This window comes from Paroedura picta, chromosome 10, assembly GCF_049243985.1.
Source record: "Paroedura picta isolate Pp20150507F chromosome 10, Ppicta_v3.0, whole genome shotgun sequence".
In the NCBI taxonomy this organism is placed as follows: Eukaryota; Metazoa; Chordata; class Lepidosauria; order Squamata; family Gekkonidae; genus Paroedura; species Paroedura picta.
In genome coordinates, this window is record NC_135378.1 from 37,000,753 (window position 1) to 37,021,392 (window position 20,640).

The 20,640-nt window shown below is 42.1% G+C and overlaps 1 protein-coding gene across 5 annotated transcripts in view; it reads left to right on the top strand.

Annotated features, from left to right (window-relative positions):
• The window catches only part of IRF2 (interferon regulatory factor 2), a 50,190-nt gene extending 31,960 nt beyond the window's left edge, over window positions 1–18,230 (top strand). For all 5 annotated transcript variants that reach the window (XM_077302286.1, XM_077302288.1, XM_077302287.1 and 2 more), the window contains exons 2-9: window positions 4,480–4,572; window positions 5,312–5,411; window positions 8,224–8,400; window positions 10,118–10,164; window positions 11,603–11,717; window positions 13,285–13,449; window positions 15,353–15,399; window positions 16,752–18,230. In XM_077302286.1, the coding sequence (XP_077158401.1) occupies window positions 4,486–4,572; window positions 5,312–5,411; window positions 8,224–8,400; window positions 10,118–10,164; window positions 11,603–11,717; window positions 13,285–13,449; window positions 15,353–15,399; window positions 16,752–17,072 (1,059 nt within the window). In that variant the 5' untranslated portion in view covers window positions 4,480–4,485 and the 3' untranslated portion in view covers window positions 17,073–18,230. The remainder of the gene's footprint in view (window positions 1–4,479; window positions 4,573–5,311; window positions 5,412–8,223; window positions 8,401–10,117; window positions 10,165–11,602; window positions 11,718–13,284; window positions 13,450–15,352; window positions 15,400–16,751) is intronic.
• The last annotated feature ends 2,410 nt before the right edge of the window (window positions 18,231–20,640 follow it).

Below are 20,640 nucleotides of genomic sequence, written 5' to 3' on the forward strand. Positions count from 1 at the left end.
CAGTAAAGCTAGAAACGTTTGCTCGCCATTGAGCTTGGGGATCTCACCAAGCTCTCAGCACCTAGCTGCATACTTCTACCATCTAATCATCCCACAACAGCGTAGAGCATTCATGTTAGCTAGAACTAATGCTCTACCTTCTGCTGTTCTATATGGGAGATTTCAACAGATCCCATATTCAGCTAGGTTGTGCCCATGTGGACAATGCTGTATAGTAGTGATCCCCAACAACCGGGGGCTCCCTCTCCCTGCCCCCCCCCCGCCGTAAAAAGCTTCCCAGGCCGCAAGCTTGCGGCCTGGGAAGCTTCTTACTGTGGGAGGGGGGGGAGAGGGAAGCAAGGCAAAAGTGCTGCGCATGCGTGATGCGCATGTGCGGCGTGCGCGGCCGGGCAATCGCCCTCCCTGCTGCTGCCGGTCCCCAGCCTCAAAAAGGTTGGGGACCACTGCTGTATAGAATCAATTACACACATTTTCTTCCATTGTCCATTTTATTCTTCGATCTGAGCTAAATTTCTTAACTCACTGCTGTGTAAAAGAGAACTGCATTCGGATGAACGAAAGACTCAGTTTCTTTTGACATCCCAGACTCTGATATAATTGAACCAGTTGCAAAGTTTTTATATCTTGCCATGAGAAATCGTGAATGTATTATGTCCTACCCTAAAGCATGATCTCTGCCTTTGTTTTCTCTGTAAAGCAGTGGATCCTTTTGCACTTTCCCTTCTTATATTGTACTTTTATATGCTATTAAAGGCTTGTTGTTGTTGTTTCAGGGCGGTTGGGTTCATCTGGGTTCAGCAGTTCAGGATCACATCTAACCCCAAACCTAAGTGGAATTTTCTGGTTCGTGCTCATCCCTAGACTGCCCAAAAAGGCTCTGCATTATGTAAACTGCAGTAGTGTTTCCTGGCTGAGCATCCTGCTTGTGAATCTTGATAGAAAAAGGCTGGCCTGTTTTGCTGGGGCTCATGGAAGGCAGCGTGTCACCTGATCTGTGGTAGCCATTCTGGCATGGACATCAGTCGTTACCTCTTTGTAACTTTAGGGAAGTCATTGGGCTTAAAAAGAGGCAACTCTGCTTCGGATGGCACCGTAAGCCTTAATGGAGGGATAGGTTGTAGGAATGCCAGCTGACTGTGCAACAGGCTTTTCTGTCTAATCCCTTCCTGCCTTTCTGGGACAACAGGAAGTAATTCTGGGGGCCTGGCCTTTAAGGATTACAGAAGCTTCCATGTCTGTTACCTAACTCAGCTATTGCCAATTTATTTGCATGTGTCAGGTCTACTACTAGCATTACGTTTTGGCTGTCGTCATGAAGATGCTTGGCGGAAAAACAACAGTGGAATCTTTTATTACAAAGGGTCTGCCTCAAATTACACAGTTCCTTGTGACCAGTCAGTACATGCAGGATAATAAAAGTGGATTGGTCACCTCTGCTGATTGTCAAATATGTTCTGGGTTTGTATTCAGGCCCAATAGAAGAAATGACCACTGTCTTCATCAGTTCCACTTGCCTGCTCTTCCTCTCCTCCTTTCCTGCTCTTCTTCTTGCCTTCTTTCAGGGTTTATCTTTGCAAGAGCAGGCCTGAATAGTGGGGCGAGGGCTGTGTAAGCCACCATTGTGATTTAATGTGGCATGGAACACATTGTAGCAGCACTATGGCAATTGTATGATCTGACAATTAATACACAGTTTCCCAATATCTAAAAGTGTAGAAGAGTCAGTTCATAGTATTCCTTTTGAAAAGGCTGTTTTGCTGGACCATATATACGCACGCTTGAACATGCTTTGTATTCACCTATGCCAAGAGCTGAACATGAAGTTAGGATTCATGTGTGAATTGGCATCTTTACAGTGCCATTGTAGGCAATTAAATCCTTCTAAGTCCATTGAATACAATGGGAGGAATGGCTGTTCTTTGGGAGCAGACCCAAGCAGGTCTGCATGGAAGTAACTCCCATTTCTGTTACTCCCAGGAAAGCATTTCTATCATTGGAGTCTTACTAGCATTTAATTTTCTTTCTGAAAATAACCCCCCCCCCCAGATGTTTGCCATCTTCAGCAGAACTCAATTTGAAACTCATGACCTAAACTACTAGAAATACAGAAGTGGTGAATACTATCTAAATCTGACGGTGAAGATCAGAATTCCTGGGATAGTTCTGTGTAGTGTCATGGCCCAATAAGTGTCTGGTTTCTTTTCTTTCTGGGAATATGCTGACCAGCCAGGGAGAGTACAGTTTAGCGATTCCCAGAGGACCTCATTGTTGTTGGCATGCAGTACGGCATAAGCAGGTATAACTGTTGATTTACCATGAATTCAGATCTGTATTTAGCCATGATCTCACCAGCACAGCATGCTTTACTGTTTCCTTGAAAGATGATATAACATCCACTTAAAGGCTGGAGCATTCCTGATTCATGAAAACATTTACATATAATATCTGCTGTCTAAAATAACTCTGCCCTCTTTTTCTGCATTACTTTATAGCATTACTGTCTTATTGTCCAGCCTTATAGTAGAAGAAAAAGTTTTTATACCCTGCTTTTCACTACCCAAAGGAGTCTCAAAGCAGCTTACAGTCACCTTCCTTTCCTCTCCCTACAACAGATACCCTGTCATGTAGGTAGGGCTGAGAGAGCTCTGACAGAATTGCTCTGTGAGAACAGCTCTAACAGGACAATGACTAGCCCAAGGTCACCAGCTGACTGCATGTGGAGGAGTGGGGGATCAAACCCCGTTCTCCAGATTAGAAGCTGCCACCCTTAACCACTACACCAAGATGGTATATATATAAAGTGTGATTTCTTCCTTTCTGTAGCATAAACAAACAGTAAAACAACCAGGAACAATCTGCTCAAAGTCTAAAGTCCTTTATAGCCTGCTTCTATTAATGTTTATTGAAAATGGGTGCTAGTGAGTTTAGTGGATCGTCCCCAATTAACAGTGCAGGTTTACTTGGAAATAAATCACATTGAATGTAAGGACATCTATTTCAAATTTTGTCCAGTCTCCCTACAAAACTGTAATCAAGGCAGCCTACAACATACTAAGTTTCAGATTAGTTATTTTTTTAAAATGCCAACATCTAGGCCAACTCTTTGTGTATCAGACTAAAAGAACATGTTGAAAAATACATCACACTAAAAAGATATGCAGTAATTAAAAATCCACTATAATAAAACCCATCTCTCAATACATGCAAATTGAAGTGACGTTGACTTTCGTTGCCAATAGTTTAAAGCTTATGCTTACGTCTCCCATTCGAATCCGTGAACTTAAAAGGGTTTAACTTTTAATTTTGATTAGCTGATTTTTAGTGGAATTATTGGTTGTACTCAGACAATACTCAAAGGCAATGCTTTTTATCTTATTTTTTGTAAAAGAAAAGATATCACGAAACTCCGGCTCACCTACTTTGGCCATATTATGCGATCCAACTCAATGGAGAAAGCAGTTATGCTAGGATTGGTCAGTGGAAAAAGGAAACCAGGCTGACAAAGAGTGCGGTAGTTGGACACAGTCAGGATGAACGCTGGCCAGAACATTGCATGGCTGAAGATATATATATTACAGCAAGCAATGTTCCAGAGTCTCCATATAATCCCCACACTCACATCTTCTATCTGAATAAGAAATATCTGCATAACAGCCCTCAATAATCAATGATAGAAATGCATTTAGCCTAGCCAGCATATATGTTGTTCTATGCTGTGGTTACGCTATTAGTCCATTGTTAAGAAAGGTTCCTTGATTGATCAAATAAAATCATGCTTGAATACCTTCCTTTGGACAGGACCCACCAGACAACACATCTAGTAGTAGATTTTGTGCCCAGTTCTGTAAGTTTAGAAAATTGCACACAATAACTGAGATTGCGACTAGATGAAATTTTAAATCTCAGTTTTTAACTATATAGTATAAAGACACATGTGCAGGGCCAATGGGACTTCTGCTAAGAAGGGCTTCAAATTGGCCATTGGAGATCTGATTGGCTGTGCAGGGGTTTTGGCAGTAGTTGACATCATGGCACAAGGCCCTTCAGGGTGTGATTAAAGGTAAACTCAGCCTATGCAAGAAATATTTTTAAATAATATTTTCATTTTAAAACACATGCTGTTTAGCAGTCCTTCTGTCAGAAATGGTGAAGAGTTGCTACAAGACTTTTGCATAATCTCACTTCCTGACATTTTGTGGTGGCCATTTTGTGATTGTGCCCATCACCCTGTGGCAGAATTCCAAAGGTATCCTCAAAAAGTTTGGGGACAAAGTGTGTTCTAAAGTTTGCCTCACTGAACCAGAGTTTAACCAAATGGGAAGACTTTCATTGTTGACATCTTTGTTGGGCTTGTTCTGGGAATTACGTGGTCCTTTGCTACCAGAGGTGTCGGCTTGATGTTGAATATTGCCATTAAAGAGAAACAGATCTAATTGTCTAACCAGGAGATCATTTATCAGTGCTTTCTCTTCTGTCAAGGTCGAAATGCCAGTGGAGAGGATGAGGATGCGACCATGGCTAGAGGAACAAATAAACTCAAACAAAATCCCAGGTCTCAAATGGCTAAATGAGGTAAGGTATGCCTAAATTTTCAAATCGTTTTGTTTTTTTAAGCATAGTATTTGAATGCTATTTTGCAAGGCTTTCTGGGTTGTTCTCTGTATGCCTAGAAGTTATTGGTTTCCAAGGTATACTTTATATTTTGATATTGCAGAGTATTATGGGTGCTCAGCGCAAGTTATAGCCAGTCTCTCAGACATGTATAATTTCGTCCCAACCTAATCTAGGCAAATAATATGAACTTTAGAAATAAAAATGCCACAACATTAGAAATGTTTCCTTTATAATCTCAGTAACATACACCTTGATTGGAACATGGTTAAATGCATATATTTTAGGCAATTGGGGATGTTTCCGTAATGATACATGTTGCATTAATAGTACATACCTAAACAGAATTATGTCATTCTACACCTATTGGCTCTGTTTAGGACTGTATTGTTAAGCTCCCCCTCTGAATCCTAGTAAAACCAGCAGATTTTCAGTAATTGATTTCTGTTCATTATTGAGCTAAGAAGTGACAAAAATATTTGCAGACAATGGATATTGTTCCTTGTCGATTTACTACTTTAATCTCTTGCCTTCCTTCCCATCAGGGACCTCAGGGCCATCTACCCTATAGATTCCCAGCCAAGCACTGGCCAGATGCAGTCCTGATTCACTTCAGCATTCGTCATGCAGCTTCAAACTGCTTTAAGACAAGCTGCTGGTTAATAATTGTTGACAAATTCCCATTTGCTTCCTTTCATAGGAAAAGAAGATTTTCCAGATTCCTTGGATGCATGCTGCGAGGCATGGTTGGGATGTTGAAAAAGATGCACCTTTATTTAGAAACTGGGCCATTCACACAGGTTGGTTTTTGTGTGTGTGTGTGATGTTTCTTCTGCTCTTGTAATACTGTTTTCTAGTTTACGTCTTTTTTCCTCCCTGGTCTCCCTGATCCTGGATCCCATGTGCAGTACAGTTAGCGCATGGAGTTCTACTTCCCCTGGAAGGAACAGATCCTCACGCATCTCTCTCTCTGCCCGCACAGAGCTATTCTCTCTTTGAGGGGGCGAGGACATCCTCTGAGTGATTTCCACTGTTCCATCAGGGAGGCAGGACTTATTAAAATTCTTCTTCCTGTTTGAGTCTGGTGGGAGTCACCCAAGCTCAGCTCATTTCCTGCCTCACACAGGGAGACAGCTAGTCAGGCAGTGGGCAGCCTATCTTCTGTTTCTAATCTATCTTTCTAGTCTAATCCTTATCTTAATTATATTCTACTTGTATCTAAACTCTAAATTTCCTGGCTGAATGCTATTTCTGACGATTCAGGGCAGCAGGAGGATTCCTAGGAGAGATAAGCCTGTAAAAGTACACAAAGGACCACATGGCCATTTTAAGCCTCTAGGGGCTCAGGTGGCAGAGCAGCATGCAGAGATGAGGCTCAGAAGACATTATCCTCTTGGAGACAGAAATGGAGGCTCCAATGATTGAGGGAGAAGCAGCAAAGTTGGCGGGTGCATCCTCTCGGACCATCCTTCCCCAACCAATGAAGAGGCTTCCCAAACAGCAGTAAAGAGCAAAGATGAGAAAGACTGGCCAGGGAAGCCTCTAAAAAGCGCACCAAAAATGATGCTGGCCGTTTTGGATCTGGGGAAGCCATGGAGCAGCAAAACACCCCTGACAACATTCTTTGGAGGAGGAAGACACAGTGAGCGCCTCTGGGCAAAAAGATATTTCTGGCTCCTTGTTACAGAAAATAATAGAAATGGTCAGAGCATAATTAAGAGAAAAAAGCACTCAGGCCTCATGGGGATATGGGGGAGGTGCAGCAGCTCCCCATCACCAGGCTGCAGCTGAGACAGTAAACAGGGAGACCAGCAGGAGACGTCTTGGAGAACTAAGGCAGCCCAAAAATGGGTTTATTACAGCCCTTCCAGAGACAGCATACAGCCAGAGGGGGATGAAACCTCAAAAGGGGATCAGGAATTTTTATCTGATGAGGAAATTATGGAGGAAATGGAATTACCAGAACAAAATAAAAGGTATGACTACCAGTACTTATTGTGGAGATATATGGCAGCATTAGATATTAAGCAGTCTGCAGTGGAAGAGGAGATGAATCCCAAATTAAAGTCAAAAATTACTGAGGCTAATGCAGAATTTTTTCCTCCAAAAGACCAATTCCCAAAGTTGTTTCTTTTGTCTCAACATTTTGAGAGATGATATAGAGCAGAATGGGTAAAACCAATGGCAAATAGACAATTCCCCCAGTCAGCAACAAAATTGTATGCTATGCCTGAATATGCAGATGAATTGTTTCAAACTCCAGTTATTGATGCGCTCCTCTGTTAGAGGAGAAGTACTCTCCGCAGTAAGTATCTAATCATTGTTCTCTCCATTCAAAGGTGTAGGAAAGTCTTGTGACTGCAAAAGAGCCAGATGCACATCAAAAGGGGATCCAGTGCCTACTCTCTGATGATGGGTTCAATGAAATAGAGTCAAAGGATTCAGAGCACCTCAGCTTAAAGGGTTTGAATCCAGCAATGCGCAGGCAGAAACATAAACCTAATTAGTACAACTCTGCTTGCACAAGGTCTTGAGCAACACAAAGTGCTCCCCCCCCCTGTTTATTATAATGGCAAGATATCACTGGCAGAGCACCTCACGCAAGCAGAAAAGAATTCTGGGAAGTATTGTGATAAACTTAGCATGATGGACTAATGCAAGTATTTTTCATACTTCCGCTTGCGCAGGAACTCTAGCAAGGGCAGAAATCTTTCTGTGGATCTAAGCCAGTGCTTTGATATTAAAGGACTCAAAAATGTCTTGTCATTAATAGCCTAGCTCCGATTTTGCAAACTTCATTTATAGAATCAATTTATCTCATGTTCAGTGTTCTGCCAGCAGGGTGTAGAGGTTAAGAGTGACACATTCTAATACTGAGAATCTGGTTTGATTCCAGCTGGGTGACCTTGGGCTAATCAAAGTTCTCTTTGAGCTTTTCTCATGGAGCAGTTCTCTTAGAGCTCCCTCAGCCCCATTTACCTCACAGGGTGTCTGTTGTGGGAAGGGAAAGGTGTTTGTAAGCTGCTTTGAGTCTCCTTTGGATAGTAAAGAGTGATATATATATTAAAAAAACTCTTCTATTCCTACTGTCTTCAACTTTTCTTAGCGTTATTCTCTTTCCCCATGTCTTTGAGTCTCATTCATTTGTAGGAGGCTGGCCTCATGTTGATGTGCCCTACAAATTAAGAAAGCACTTGCCTGGAGCTAATTTCTGCTTGGCCCAGAAATTAAACTAATCGTTATTTACAAGGTTGGCTTAAAGCCCAGTGCACAGTAAAGTTTCCTTATAGAATGATGCCTACTGTCTAATACCAATTTTAGTCAGGTTTCAAAATAAATAACAAGGTAGATTTATTTTCTAAATTAATAGCATATAATTTTTTGGTTGACAGTTGTGGTAGATGATGGCAACAGTGTCTCAGTGATATAAAAGAGTCAATGTCTTTATTAGAGCGATCTCCCTAAATCTTGTAATTTTTCCCCCCACTAGCTTTGCCTTTGTTTGCTGCACTGTCTTACATAAAGTTTTCCGCTACAGTGAAGCCTTGGCATTACGTTTCCTGTCAGAACATTCTTTTCAAGTTTTAAATTCTTTGTTTTCTTCCGTCTTAGGAAAGTATCAGCCAGGAGTTGACAAAGCAGATCCAAAGACATGGAAGGCAAACTTCCGGTGTGCAATGAACTCTTTGCCTGATATAGAAGAAGTGAAGGACAAAAGCATCAAAAAAGGAAACAATGCATTCAGAGTGTATCGGATGCTGCCGTTGTCGGAGAGGCCATCTAAAAAAGGTAGATGAGAGAGAACTAATATAGGCCTAGCAATTGGTTCGCTGAAGTGGGCTGATAACCTTGGGAATCTGGGGATGTCAGACCCTGCCCCTACCAGTTTGGGTGGGGTTCCCCAGTTTCAGGTATTCCTCTCTGCCTCTGGCTAGCTGACCTCCAGGGAATAATTCCCCCCCTCCCCGCCCAACAAGCAAGAATCTGGAAAGAAATGTGACATGTGTACTTTACTTGGGCACATCAGTGACGTGGGGGGAGGCGGGAGAGACACTGATTTTGGGGCAAAACTCTATGGAAAGAAGTTGGTTTACCGACAAACTAGAGTGTTACCCTCGACATGCCTGCATCATTTCCAGGCGACATGGGCACATCATGTTTGTTTCCAGCTTCTTCCCTCCTTGCTCCCAGTAAGTTCACCCCCATCTCCCACCAGTTGGTCTGATGGGCCTGGTAACCCTATGGAAATCAGAGTGCCAGAAGCCCTACTGATTATGGGATGCTCTTTGTATTATGTGAGGAAGAGTCAGGTGCAGAGGAACAGATGTGTCATAAAACACACATGTTTTGCAAAACTTCCAGTATGATTGTGTAAATATTGCTTGTTTTGCAATAGTCATCTATCCTCAGGTGAATAGGTAAGTCACAAGTTGCTCCAGTTCCATTCTTTACTCCACCAAGTACTTCATAGCTACTTCCACCCTCCTCAGTCTCCCCTCATTTAAGTTGGAATGCCCCTCTGGTATTCATCCTACCTAGGGGAAGAGTATTGTAGCTCTGCGTGTGCTGTTTTTCTCCTGGCCCTCCAACAGTAGGGAGGTAAGCAATGAGGGAGGTACCTTGCAACTATACCTTTACCTTTGTACTATGAACGGTTGCAAAGACTTTAATCAGGGATTTTTTTACATGCTCAACATTAAAAAGGTCAAGGAAATATGGTTGAAGAGCTTAGTCAGGTAAGTCCAGGAATTGTACAGCATCTCCTGTTTTTTTTCCTGAGGGTGTGGCTGCTATTCTCTGCAGTCTTAAAACATCGCCCTGAGATGAAGACTAAAAGCAGATTTTTTTTAATCCCATGTATGCATAGAAATTTGTTTGGGTTTGGGAACCAGTTCAGAACTTTTCAGTGAAATGATGTTCAGCTTTAATACATGCAAGCACTACAATCTAAACAAAGCTGTATTCTGTGACAAGTAACTGCAACTTTTAATCACCTAATTGCAGCTTCTGGTACCAAAGTCCAGAAGATATTGCCACACCAGTTAGCAGAACAAGGAAAGGCGAAAAATAGATGGGTGTGGCAGGGAAAAAATAATTTATTGTATTTTATAACACCTGTGAATTGCAAGATGCTTCCTGTACCATAGAGCTGCATTTCAGTGTGGTTTGCATGCATATCCAGTTCAAGTGCCATTGAAATGAATGGAGAAAGTGCTGGAGAAAGTGTTGATACTTGCTTGATATTTAGCAAGTTAGCGTGTCTGGATTGAGAAGGCTTGTTCAGATCTTCCCTTGCCAGTTCATCTCAGTTTATCCTTCTTCACAGGATTGTTGTGAAATTACATGGGCTGCCCACAGTTCCTTTGAGGAAAGAAAGGGTGAAAAGTATTATGTGTAGGTTTCTGTTATTTGGGGAAGCTTCATAATATTTTGGACCAGGGCAAATTTGATCAGGCTTTCAGGAAATGGTTGTTTAAAAAACAAACCTCTCCTTGCATTTTTACAGGAAAGAAACTCAAGTCAGAGAAGGAAGAAAAAACTAAACAAATTAAGGTACATATTTCATTTTAGGGGCAAAGATGTTACAGTTTGAGGTTGGAACACTAATGGTGTCGTTCCTGCTGAAGTGACACTGCCTGCCCCATGGCCTGGATACTGTATGCCTTCGTTCTTTTTGTAGAATGATGATACCACGTCCCATCAGTTGACACTCTGCTAATATGACTGGTTGCCAAATGCAGGTGTGCAAGTGTGTCACAGGAATCAAGCCTCTTAAAACAGCAAACAGAGCAGATAGTGGCCATGATCCTTCTATAGGGTGTCTGTAACCACTGTATAAAATCTGTCCTATCATGCCTCATTTTACCACTCTCTTGCACTTTGAGTTCAGCTGAGGTATGTAAGCAGGCTGTTATAGGAAAGGCTTTAAATCTGATTTAATAATTTTTTAAAATGCAATACCTTAAATTTGTTTATTTGCTTAGGTTTTATTTAATATGTTATTTATTACATTCCTATGTTGTCAACTGCCCTGAGCCCCAGGGGAGGGCAGTATAAAAATTAAATAATTGACTGACATATATGTTTGACATATATGATATTCTATATTTTCCCATTGTGCACATCTAATCATGAAAACCCTATGGGGACACCATAAATCAGCTGCAACCCGATGGCAGTACACACACACAATTGGTGAAGCGCTTTCTGCCATCTCAGAACATTTAATGGCAAAAAGAGGAATCTCTGGTTGTGTTTTGCATGCAGAATTCATAGTGTCCTTTATACATGGCAACATGTTATTCTACAGAGTATTGCCAAGACTGTGAATTCTGCCCTAATGCAATTACACTTCTATGCTCAGACAGTCCACATTTTGAAGGGAAATCAAATTCTGAATTCTGCAACCCATATAAGTTATGCAAATACAGTATATTTGCATAATTTCTCTTATGTCGCATATTTTCTTCTGCAGTTTTGCTGTTTTTCATACTGTACTGCAGTCAAGTAACTAAGGCATTGCTTCTCCACTGGTTCTGGGGATTAGAGGCATCATCAATCACAGACTCAAGGCTAGAAACTTATTTGGGGGGTAAAAATTGACATATTTGTGCTTTTTACAATTGTGCTTAATAACACACATTCAGAATAGGGAAAGGGATAACTTGTTATGAGAATCTCAGTCAAGCAAACACTTTGTTTTTCTCCTCTCCTTGGTCACTCAAATAGGGAAGAGAAGAACTCATAAAATCCCAGTTTAAAACACAAAACCAGGCTCTCCAGATCTGGAATCTTCTCAGCAATAGAATTCTGCATGTTTTAATCTGCTTCAGTTTGACTATCTGGTAAACCGCTGAAGAGGGCATATTAATGAAACAGTGAGAGTTTGATTAACAGGGGCTAGCCATAGGATGAAAGGAGGCAGTGCTTCCAAATTATCCCTTCCCCATCCTTCAGTGGTTCTAATACATTCCAAATGTTTTCTCCGTAGCAAGAACCAGAGGAATCGTCTTGTGAACTAAGTAATGGAACAAGCCAGGGGTTTTCTGATTACTGTTTATCTTCCACAATAAAAGCAGAAGTTGACAGTACGATAAATATTGTAGGTGAGTGAGTCCACATTTTGTTTTCATTCCTGGGGAGAAAGTTTCAATTTCACTGTATTAGCAGTAAAATGAAAGCATGATCATTGTGTCTCTCATTTTGTAATAGCTTACTGAGCTTCTTGGTCAAAGCTTACGGAAACTTTGGGAAAGGTACAAAAAATATTTGTGTGGAATAGGTTAGGATAGTAGCCTCTGACACTCATGAAAAATATAAGAAGAAATGGCATGGCTCCATCCTTTCAACTAGCATGATTAAAGAGATTGTAGAAGTGTTAAAAAGGAAAGAATCTCCTATCTTCATATATAGTTGGATATACAGTTGGATCCAGTGCAAAATTTCTGCTTGCACTAGAGCTCCCATATAACCTGAAATGCAAGAAAACGACAGTGGTGGCAGCATGTGCTAAGTAAAATATTGCTTTTTAAGATAAGGAAAGTGTAATACTTCTGGTACTATATAAAAGGCTCCTTCATAATAGTTTAATCTATATCAAAAAGTTATGTTTCAGATTGCACAGCGATTTCCCCCTTCCCTGCAAATCATCATTTGCAAATTAACAATCTTCCCTCAGAATATGTGATCCCTTCATTTTCCCATCTCCCTTCCTTATCTTGTTGGCCTGAACTGTGTTTAAAATGTATTTTGCCTGCATGATGGTTGTCACAAGCTAGGTTCCTTGAAGATGAAGCCCTGCAACCAAACTAAACATGGTGAACTCATGGCTGCTGTGAGTTCTCTGCTCCTTTTCAAATGTCAGAAGAGCTGTGGGGAGGCACGAGAGAAGGCATGGTGAGAGGAGGGCTCCGTTCTGCTGGCCCCATCATTTTAAATGCCTCACAGCATTTTAAAATGACTTTGAAATGGCAATGGAGAACATGCGGCAGCCACCAATTCTCTGTTGCATTCAATGCAGCTCCTAGTTTCAAAACCAAGTTAAGATGGAGCGTGAAGGCTCGACATCAACCATTCTCAGTGGGTTGGCCCCCTGGGGGATCCTGGCATATTTGGAGGGGGCCACAGACTGAAAAATGTGAGAAGGGGAACCCAGAGGGTTTATGGGGAGCCCTGGTAACCGAATCAATAATATACCCTTTTTGTCATGCTTGATGTCATTAAGTGCTGGAAAAATTCAAACTTTGTCAAGGGAAAGAAAAAGAAATAATGCAATCCAATTTGTGTGCTTGCTTGAATTAATGCGTTCAAGAAAAAAATGAACACACATGCTTCTCTTGGTCAGATGTTCTAGAAAACTGTCTCGCGTATGTATAAGAGAAGATGTGTCAAGTATATTTATTTCACTCTTAGCTTAGGCCTTTTTTAGCCTAGCTCATTGTGCAAGTTGCCAGCCTACTGCAGGAGGCCCTGAAACCTGAGAACAGCTCCTAAAATCGCCACCCCCCCAAAAAAAAAGTCGAGAATGGCTGCTCTACATAATGCTTAATTTTTAAAATAAAGTCCATGTCCATTTTAGGGAGTGCTGTTACAGTTCTTTTTGTTGCTGAAATACATGCTTTTGTTTAATGTGAAGAAATGTAATCATCATGATCCTCTCATTATCACACAAAGTGATAGGAGAGTCGCATTTTGAGGGGACTCCCGATGATCATATGATCGTTCCCAATCCTCCCGATGTTTGCCAAGTAGTGGAGGTGACGACAGAGTGTGACGAGCAGCCCAGCAGTGTGAGTCAACTATACCCACTACAGATCTCCCCTGTCTCCTCCTACGCCGGTAAGCAACCTTCTAGGCCCTGAGCTAAGTCACTTTTGGTAGATGGTTTTTCTTTGTTAATTTCTCATGGTTAGGATTTTACTCTTTCAAGGAAAGAGGTTTGATAAACACAGGCATCCCACTCCCTACCCACCCAAAACACAAAAGTTAAGACTGTTCTAAGATACTGAAATAGAAACTTAAGAAATACGTTCAGAATATGTACGTAATGCATTTGTGTACATAATGCACTGATCAGAGGAAACCACAGCAATAAATTGCAGAAATTATTCCAGTGTGCATTGAAGTTCCCAGGAAGGGACAAGGGGCACACCAGGCACTTCAGCACTCTTACAGTTCGTTGTGTGTCCTGCTGTATAGCAGCTGCAGCTTTCCATTCCTTCTTGCAAAGTAAATTACAGTTTAAACTTCGAGTGGAGGGCTTTGTGCCAGTGAATGATCATACATTAGTGGTTGGATCCAGCCAACTTTCTTGCTCGGTCTCAGCCATCCTTGCTCCCTACAGCCCCCATCACACATGACTTGTGGACATGGAGGTCTCAGGATCGCCAGCATCGCATTCTCAGAAGTCAGAGGGAAGCCCTGCTTTTACCCGTGCAGCAGCTGCTTGGCTCCCAGGTTTGGGAGAGAGACACAGAAGCATCTAGCCCCTCAGTCGCCTTTCTGAATATGTTACCCAGAGAGCACTTAGATCTAGTAGCACCAACCCTGGCCCTAAAGAACTGCATTAGGCCTCGACCTGCCCAGTGCAATGAGCTTCAGGCCCTGACGGAACTTGCCACGTTCTGCAGGGCCTGCAAGATGGAACTCTTCCACTAAGGCCAACTGGGACCTTCATCAGACCAACTTCCGGGCCCCCCTCTTCTCCCTCCTCCTTTCGACCCCTCATACTTCCTTGTTGTACAGCAGTAATGTAAATACTGTGTGTCAATGGTACTGACAGCTATTTTAAGTGTAATTTTAAAACTTTAAAACTTATTCATGGTTTTTGCACTCTAATTAATTATTATTGTAATTTTGATTATGATGTTCACCGCCCCAAGTTGGTGAGTGCAAGAGGGGTAGCATATAAACTAAATAAATAATATGTGAGTGAGCATTGCCCGATTTCTGCTTTCGCTCAGCAGCTGCTGTGAAAGGACAGAGAGTAAAGAAGCCCTAATTGAGCACGTGGACATCCTCCAGGGGCACAGACTGCATAGTATGAGATAGTTGCTTGCATAGCTATCAAGCAGAGAGGAAAAGGGCTTTGTGTGGGGTTGAGAAGGGCAGCTCATATTCCACCAGTGGGCTGCTGATGCTGCTGCATCTAGGAATCATGACTGGCCTCTGGCCTTAATGGTGGCCGATAAATGGGGAAAGATTGTTAAGCTGTAATACAACAGACAGAAACTCAGTTCAGGGAGAATAGGTAGCAGGATGCCAGCACAGCCAGCTAAAAATGTCTAGTCCTTGAGGCTGGAAGGCCAGATAAAAGTTATCTAGCCAAATGAGCTTTATTGCTCTTTGGCCGTAGATGCAGGATTGGTGGAAGCCAAAGAAATATGCAAAATACTGTGATGGAGACTGTGACAGAGCTCTTGCAATGGAGGCAGCAGTTACAGGGAGGGGTAGAAAAGGCTATTGCCCCTTTCATTGGCCAAGGAGTCTCACACAGAACAGGCGGCATCTGCAAAAACTTCATAGAACTGGCTTGGAGTCCATTCTTGGATAAGAGGAAGCATACACTAGAATATATATTTTAAGACTGCTTAAATTATATAGTGGGTCCCAGTTTATCCTGGCTATTGATGATAAAGACTTTAAAACATTTGTAAAGATTAACACTCCGAACCAGATTGCTTATAATAGCTCAGATAGAATAATATTATTCTATTTTATTTTTATCCCTATTTTGTCCCAGAGAGCGAAACAACAGATAGCATCCCAAGCGATGAAGAAAATGCACAGGTAACCAAATGACAGGATAATGCCTATCTCCCCTTCCAGTTGCTTGTTCCATGGTTGTACTGACGTTTCTTTGGCTAATTTTTGTATTTAACTTTGCTATGAAATTAAACCAAACTTCGGAAATTTCCAAAGTTAAGAACTTTCACTTCCTATTGATCTGGATAGTGTTACACATTTGTATATGGACCAAATTACCAGTCACAGCAGCATATGTGTGGCTAACAGTGTGTAAAGAGGGAGGGGGTTGATTTAAAGCAGTGGTCCCCAACCCCCAGTCCGGGGACCGGGACTGGTCTGTGGATCAGTCGGTACCAGGCCACAGCTCCTCCTCATCCTCCTCCCTAGCTGCTGCCTCAGGGGCTGCCCTGCCACTCTGCCACCGGCTCACCTTTGGTGCTCTCCAGTGGCCACCATGGCTGGGGCTCTCCCTCAGCAGGGCACTGTGCAGCTGCTGCTGGCAGAGCTTCCCAGCGAGCGGCAGGAAGTCAGGGGTGCCGGCAGGAAAGCAAGTGGAGCAGGGGCTCAGGCAGCAGTGGCAACATCCCTCAGCAAAAGACTACCCCCCCCCCGGGCCTCAGTAAAATTGTCACGCATTGACTGGTCCCCGGTGATAAAAACGTTGGGGACCACTGATTTAAAGCACAAAGTGGATGCTGAAGTCTCCTGTATCAACTGCTTTTCATCTTATTTATTTGCTTCATTGATGGTCCACTTTCCTCTCCAGTGGAGACTCCTGTTCTCCATTTTACCAGCCCAAGGTCACCCAGCATGCTTCCATGGCAGATTGGGGAGCTGGATGCAGGTCTTTCAAATCCTTGACACTTGAACCACATCCCTATGCTAGCACACTTTGCCAAATTCAATTCTGGTATCAGAACCCAAGTGGGAGAAAATACCTCAGGGGAGGAAGTGAAACCCCACTCTTACTTTATCATCTGGACTTGGTTTAAAGTCATAGGTCTTCAACAATCACATGTGGGCTCAGAAGTAAGTAAAAGTAGTCATATTGGTCTAGGGTGTGTGTGTATGTATGCACATGTGTGCACACATGCACATACGTAAGTATGTCTTCACAAACTTTTCTTGGAGTCTTCCATATTTTACTATAATCTTATATGACTAAGAAATGGAACTTCAGAGAAATGAGACCTACATGTGCAGTAAAATAAGCAAAGCTAGATTTGAGGGAAAGTTGGCTTTACCATTCTCTTAACAGGATATTGGTGGCGATTTTATGAAAACAGCTGCACTCTGCCTGGTTTTTAATGTAGTTCAGGGCTGATAAAAGTCTGTAGAATGCCTAGTGCCGATAGAAACGACAATCTCATTCACTGACCCATCTCTTTTCACAGGGCCAGCTTCAGTGGCAAAAAGAAAATATTGGCGGCAAACAGTACTATAGCAATTTGGGGACAAGGAACCCCTCTTACCCGCTTCCTGGCATGGCTACCTTTGTGACTTCCAACAAACCTGACCTCCAGGTCACAATCAAAGAAGAAAGCTGCCCCCCTCTGCCTTTCAGCAGCACGTGGCCTTCTTTCCCAGATCTCCCTCTCCAGCAAATAATGTGCTCTGCATCCACCAGTTACAGCAGCAGGCCAGACCACGAAAACCGGGCAACGGTCATTAAGAAAACGTCAGATATTACCCAGTCACGAGTCAAGAGCAGCTAAGCTACTAACTGGTCTGTTCCCACCTGATTTTGTGTGAGATGTCTTCAAGGAGCACATCTAATATACATTGAACAAATCTAAGGGAAAAGCCTTTGCAACATGATTGTGTCCAACTCCAGTACTGGAGCATTTCAAACTCAGGACTCCAGCCATCTGAATGTAGACATGAAGCCAGGAGGAATTCCAAGGCTCCAGCCAGGAAAGAGAAGACCCGCAATGGGAGGATCCAGTTCTTCTTCAAGAGGACCAACAGTCCCCACGAATGGAGTCGCTGCACTTTTGCAGTCAAGGCCGCAGTGGAACTAAAAGCCTTGGGATGGAAGTGAAAATGTGAACTAGCTGGATTTTTAAAAAATCTATTGTGAATATGTACATAGCGCAGTACTAGCAGTCTGCAGTCTGCTTTTGCACCTTATTAAAAAGCACTTGCAAAAAAGGCCTTTCATTACTTTGCTCAAATTAATGGCACACCAACAATGCAGTCTTATTTCGAGCTACTCCAGTCAAGCAGTGCTGTCCTAAACACAGTAACTTTGCCCATTGACTTCAGTGGATGTTTAAAAGTGAAACTTGGTTTAGGATTGGTTTAGACTGGTGTAATTTTTTTTAGGATTGCACTGTTAAAGGCCTTCCTACTGCTTCCAACTTGATTCTTTCCCCAGGCTACTTTGCTATTGTAGCCTTGGCCCATGGAAAAACCAATTCAGTAGGAAGGTAAAAAAATTCTTATGTAGATTTCACAGATTTTTTTAAAAAGAAAGAATGCTTGTATTATATGTGTCTAATCTGCTATGCTTGAAAGCTTTGTGGTACAATGGAAGAAGAAAATCTATTAAAATATATTATGCAAATTCCCAGGTTTAAAGAAAAAAATACTCTAATTCTAACCAGAGTAAGCTTTTTTATTTTTTTATACAGTGGAATATTTTATTCAAAGTGAAATTCTAAAGTGAATATAATTGTTTCAAGTTTTTTTATCTTTTCTACAGCAAATTTATAATTTTACAATTCAACGTCTTGGTTGTCAGCAACAATTACATATTTGTGGCACTTTTTTTTTACAATTTGTAAAGGTGAAATAGCTTTTAATGACTTTATGTAGCAATCAAACTATCCTGTGGATTGATAATAAATATTATATATAGTTAAGTTTTTAAATTCTGTGTTTTGGGGATTTTAAAATAATTTTGGTAATGTTTCCAGAGTGAAGAATGTAAAGTATTACAGATGATTCGTTTCTGCTTGTGCTAAACATTATAGTTTTTTCCCCCTGGTGAATGTAGAAATATATGGTGCATTTTGCATAAAATGAGGCACTGGCTGCCCATAGATATTGTTACCACAGCCCTCACAAACTCCTGAAGATACAAAATGGTTTCCACAAGAGGTGGAGCTATCCTGTCAGAGAGTGAGGTTATGCAGTAACTCTTCACTGGTCTATGGCTGTACAGTAAACTTGATTCTGATCCTAGTAGCTCTTCAGCATTTCAGGCCAAAGCTCTGCTGAACAGGGAAACATTATTTTAAAGTATTATTTATGGACATCATGTTCAGTTGTGCAGTGAAGATCTTTGTGCTGAGCCAATCAGATCCCCAGTGTTCAGTCAGAAGCCCTGACAGCCCCACCTGGCCCTGCCACTTTCCAAAAATACTTGGTGGCTGCTGGGAATGGTGTTGGCAGCTGCCACAATGCCCAGCAACACCACGCTTGGGACTCAGACCTAGGGCCTTTTCAGAGCACAAAGAATTGGAATCGTGGACAAAGAAATGTCTTGTAAATTGATAGAATTACTAGGAGGGGACTATAGGACTGATAATGTGCTATCTGAATTGGTAGGGAAGAACACTAGATGGGAGCGTATTGACAAAACTACTGGAGACTGGTACAAAGACAGATATTCAGATTGCAGGCATGACACAGAGACGTGCGGCAGAAATTTGGGGACAACGGGAAGATCTGAATGAGAGCTTTCCAGCTGTCACGAGGCACTTACTGTCCGGATTCCATTAGTGGCCAGTGATTGCATGCCTTAGGAGGTCCAATACAGAGGAGTGGTATCTCTGTCATCTAGCCTGGTGTGGCTTGATTGCTTTTGTCCTGTTAACACATTCATATTATAAGGCTTATTCTTTGGGAGTTATCACTGCAAGGTCACTGCAATGTTGCTTCAAGAACTCTCTGGAGCCACACACCATGGCAATTGCTCCCCACTTGCAGGGGCTGCAACTTGCTTAAAGTATTCCACATGTAGGATATACATTCAAGCTGGAGATGAGCAATGCATGGATTGGGTGGTAGGGAATGACAACATATTATCGAACCAGGAAGTCCTCAGTCTTGCATGTTTCCTCTTTCCTATATGTGGTGCAGAAATGGAAGGCTTTCCTGATTTAGACATCCAAATTGGAGGAAAAACAAGACAAACTCCTGTTTGTTCTCATCTACAAACCAAGATCTGGACATTAATACTAAAGTAAAACCTACAGCAAGCAGAATAATGCTTGCCTGAGTTACAAATCTCTCCTTTCTGTTCATACATCCCATAAAACCAAGGGTGGCTTAGCCTCTTATGTGCAAATATTTTAAACTGGGGCTATTCTGTTATCTAGATTGCATAATGTTCAGTTGTGGGCAGGACAGCTGTTCTTGAAACAGTAACCTGATTTGTGTGCTACATTGGAACATTTATGTCATGTGGACTCCAGCAGGCTTCCTCTCCAGTTTTCTTTGTCAGTCTTCACTGAATGATTTGTGGGGGCCACTTAAGAGGTATAGGAGATTTAGCAGGGTCCCAATAAACAGTTATTTCAGATCTATTGTGACAGATGATAGCAAAAGTGGTAGTACATGCAAAAACCAACTGTAAAATCATCTAGTCCTACATACAGGTACAGTAGAAACAGTCCACTTTATTCACCTTTCTGAAAGTTGAATTTGGTGGGTCACTGCAGTAGGATTCACTTTGCTTTCAGTTAGCTGTGATCCCCTGGGCTTTCTATCCCCGGTGACCCCAAATTAAAGAAAGTCATCTACACATTATTTCCATTTTGATACTTAGCACTTTAAATTTTTCCTCGTCAATATCTATGATTGATTCACGGTGACGCTACCTTTACCCTGCAATATCCAGGAGCAGATATAAATCACTACATTTGAAGAACCCGCTCTGAGAGCCCCAGTATTAAGTGTAAATCTCTGCATTTTGCTGGATTAACTTCCTCCCCGGCGCCTCCAATGCTGACATAGCGAAGCAGTTTGTCGCTGATTGGTCCGGCTTGCTCTGGCTGTAGACTCGGGACTAGTCAAAAGGAAGGAAATAAAGCACTCTCCAACTTTGTGCTCCTTCAATGTCAGCTGGAGCTTCACCCGACATCCCCCCCTGCCATCAAGGAGACCAAAAATTGGGACAATGCAAATGCAGAAGGGCGACCTCTGTTTCAAATCAGGAAAAAGGAGGGTTATAAATATGGGTTCAAATCCACCAGAATTTGGCAATATTTACAGTGGGAAGAGCCTCTTGTGGCGCAGAGTGGTAAGGCAGCCGCTTGAAAGCTTTGCTCATGAGGT